This window comes from Notothenia coriiceps, unplaced genomic scaffold (genome assembly GCF_000735185.1).
Source record: "Notothenia coriiceps isolate Sejong01 unplaced genomic scaffold, NC01 NC01_scaffold00007733, whole genome shotgun sequence".
NCBI lineage: Eukaryota > Metazoa > Chordata > Actinopteri > Perciformes > Nototheniidae > Notothenia > Notothenia coriiceps.
Window position 1 is genome coordinate 8,065 of NW_011340434.1, and position 3,991 is coordinate 12,055.

Consider the following 3,991-nt stretch of genomic DNA (forward strand, 5'->3'; position numbering starts at 1 on the left):
GAACCCTGATAGCTTGGGGCCATCCCAGAATCCCCTCCATCATCCAGGGGTCAAGGCCTTAAACCCAGTCTGATTTAAATCTGAGCCACAGACACACTGAGGTCAGGAATATATACAAAGGCCCAGTTCCAAACCGCCCCCTACACACTACCCCTCCGTCTGCGCGTTCTCCAGAGAGGCTACAAGTACACACATCCTGTACTCAAGTAGAAGTACACACATCCTTTACTCAAGCAGAAGAACACACATCCTGTACTCAAGTAGAAGTACACACATCCTTTACTCAAGTAGAAGTACACACATCCTTTACTCAAGTAGAAGAACACACATCCTGTACTCAAGCAGAAGAACACACATCCATTACTCAAGTAGAAGTACACACCTCCTGTACTCAAGTAGAAGTACACACCTCCTTTACTCAAGTAGAAGTACACACATCCTGTACTCAAGTAGAAGTACACACATCCTTTACTCAAGTAGAAGTACAGATACTCGTGTTTAAAAATACTCTGGTGAAAGTAGAAGTACTGACTAAACTTCTTTACTCATGTCAAAGTAAAGAGGCTTTGAAATGTACTTCAGTAAAAAGTACCCATAACTAGCAGCTGTTTTAAAGAGTACCTGACCTCCCTTTATATTAATAGAACAATAATGTCATTGTTAGCTAATGAATGTTTCCATGGTGACCAACGGCAACATGACAACGTTTTCATTGGTCCCTCTTCTTTAGAGAAGACCAGGAAATGATGGATTTCTTTTTGAACCCTAACCCAACCCTTTTTTTTTTACTTCTTCCTGAAAACTTCAGAATTCTGTAAGAAATTAAATGTATTGAAAGTATTGTGGTACATTAAAGTTTTTCCAACGTTCTGCAACACAGACTAGTACAATGGTATGTTAGAGCTTTTGCTTTTAAATCCTAAAATATTATAAAAACGATACTTCCATGTTGGCCGACTTCTGTTCTGTGATGCAAGGTCATCAGTTCTTCTTCAGATAAAACCGTGTGTGCCAAACACACTGAGAACCTAGATTGATTCGTGAAGCCCTTGAGTTTGACGTGTACTTCATATGATACATCACTTTGCAGCAGAAGGTACAATAAGAGTCAGAACATCATGTCTGTGATGTTGATACTTATTACCGTGTAAAGTCACCTTCTGCAGATTGATGCTACTCGGCATCAATAAGAAAAGCCATTCTCTGAACTGAAGCTGGAGGTTTTTTATGTGTATGGATGTTTAGTTTGAACTCCCATCTTGTTTTGTATTTATATGTTGAGCAGAAATGTGAGTACAGAAGAAGACTGGGGACACATTCATTTTGAATTCTGAGAAAAAGTTAGAATTAAAAAATATATATATGTTTTACCCGAAAAAAATGTTTTTGCTTATTTTAAGAATAAATACAAAATCTCCAAAAAGTTGAGAGTAAAAAGTAAAAATTCCGAAGTAAATTATTTTCCCGAATTCTGAAAAAAAGCCAGAATTCTGCAAAAATATATAAAAAGTTCAGACAAAAAATAGGTCAAAAAAAAAAAAAGGAATTCTGTTTTTTATTTTCGAATTTCTTCCTGAAAATTTCGGAATTCTGAGAAAAAAAATTCTGAATTCTGACTTTTTGCTCAGAACAAAAAAAAAGGCTAGTAAAATGTAATGTTAGAGCTTTTGTTTTTAAATCCTAAAATATTGTGTATGAGTGATCGTCCAAGTCTTTGAGATCAGTGTCATTAAACCATTAAGCCATTAAGATGTGAAGTTTAACGTGTTCTAGCCAGGTTGGTAGTTGAGTTGTGTTGAACTCAAAGACTATACATAAAGGAATAAACTATATTTAATGATCGCAGCTCCGAAGTTTCACCAGTTTGTGACTCCTCCTCTTTCTGTGCGCTCACAGGCTGGACTTCTCTCTGACCGAAGATGAAGTGAACAACACGATTATCTTAAACCTGGAGGTGTACAGGTACGATGAGCTGGATACTCATCAGCATGGTTTCATGGATAGATTATACTATATTAATGTCTATCAATATTTTCATTAATATCTTAAAATTCAAGCCTCTTTGCAGAAAAAGGCCAACACATTTTGGGAGTTATTTTTTTTAAGTAAAGCCAGAATGTTAAGAAGAAAAGTCGGAATCTTTTTAAGAAAAGTCGAATATTTTTGAAGAAAAGTCGAATTTTTAGAAGAAAAGTCGAAATCTTTGGAAGAAAATTCCGAATTTTAAAAAGAAAAGTCGGGATTTTTTGAAGAGAAATCATTTTTCTTTTTAAAGAAAAGTCGATTTTTTTTTGAAGAAAAGTCGGAATTTTTGGAAGAAAATTCAGAATTTTTGGAAGAAAAGTCGGAATTGTTGGAAGAAAAGTAAAAAAAAAATCAATTAAATTCCTGATAATTTCAAAATTCTGAAGAAACGATAAACATTTCCCGAAACCATTTTTTTCCCGGCATACTGCAAATAAAGTCGGAACATATTTTCAGTTTTCCAGTTGTTACTTTTCCTTAGCTGTGTGTGTTTCCTTTCTCCGGGTTAACTCACACTTTTTACCTTAAATTAAAAAGGATCTCAATTAAATATCTCTTCACAACCGTCACTACTTGAAGCATTTAAAGTCCCGACAGAGTTCAAACGACTTCATGACTAAAGTAGATTACAGGTGCGTACATCTGATTCATGTGAAGCTAAGATAAGATAAGTACTTTACTAATCCCAATTTTGGAATTTCTTTTGTTGCAGCAGCATAAAACAAAACAAGGCATTCCACATAACAACAAAGAGTAGAAATAAACAATTCTAAAATATAAACATCTCAAAACAGAAAAAGAAATAAGCCAGCATTAGAGAGACGAATATACAGATGGAACTGTACCTGACAAATAAAACGCTGTTGAAGGGCCAGTTTTCTGTGAACGCAATATAAGCAGGAAACACATCAAGCGTGCATGGAATGGAATATTCAATTACATATAAATATAAAATCTACATTGTGAATGTTTTAAGTCCAGTTCTCTTCCAGCCAGAGGTGATTTGTTATTTCGAGTTATATTTCATTAAACTCACCTCCATTCCTCTCAGACACATGGACTCCTCTCTGATCGACGTGGACATTCAGACAACGTACGCCAGAGTCAACGTCAAGGGAAAGGTACGCTGTATTGGTATTTATTTAACGGTCCCCTATTATACAGTTTTTCATCAATATATCACAGGTCTCAGATATATACAGAGCCTGTCTCCGATTGGCTGGAACACCAATAATAATAATACTAATATTGCACATGTTGTATAGCAGCGAGTGTTTTGTAATGGTGATGGTATTTATGTTGCACATAGTGGTGGAAGTTCTCAGTTCCCTTTACTGAAGGGTGAAGAGTTATAAAGTTATATATATTTAAGAAGAGACAACACCCATTAATGAACATGTTGCTCTTCATGTTAACGTGCACGATGCAGACCGGTTGCATGAAGAGGAAACAAACAAAAGCAGATAAATAAAGATAGAAACGAATGATTAACTTACAACCTTATGGATGAGACACTTCATGTATGGTCATCCTCAAACCTGAACTTTCCAACAAACATAAAAGCATTCAAATTTTCTAAAATCTGAAAGGGCAGAGACACACATCTTAAAGGGAAACATACATTGTAGGGCCGTACCTATACAAAACATGTCTATGAAGTGTTTTGCTTAACAGACCAAACAGTTCACCCACTCTGTAGCCATGCCTCAAACTGCTCAAACCCCTCTGTTCCAGCTGTTAGAGAAACAAGGATTTTGGGTCCTTAGCTTAAACAAAAAAAAAAGAGGAGGCGGAGCTAATGCCTGATCAGAATTCTACCGGAGATAAAGTTAAATTCTGCTGTGAGAAAACGCCATCCTGTTCTAAACCACATCAAGGATTATCTCTGAAACAGTATGGAGCTCAAATGCTTTTTCTCTTGCGGGTTTATCACCACAAGGTGAGTTCCTTTTTTTATTTCCTGCTT

The 3,991-nt window shown here is 35.9% G+C and overlaps 1 protein-coding gene across 1 annotated transcript in view; it reads right to left on the reverse strand.

Moving 5' to 3' along the window:
* Window positions 1-1,184, reverse strand: part of LOC104944257 (telokin-like) — a 6,605-nt gene extending 5,421 nt beyond the window's left edge. The window contains exon 1 of the mRNA XM_010769770.1: window positions 1,145-1,184. Coding sequence (XP_010768072.1) covers window positions 1,145-1,184 — 40 coding nt within the window. The remainder of the gene's footprint in view (window positions 1-1,144) is intronic.
* Window positions 1,185-3,991: the final 2,807 nt, after the last annotated feature.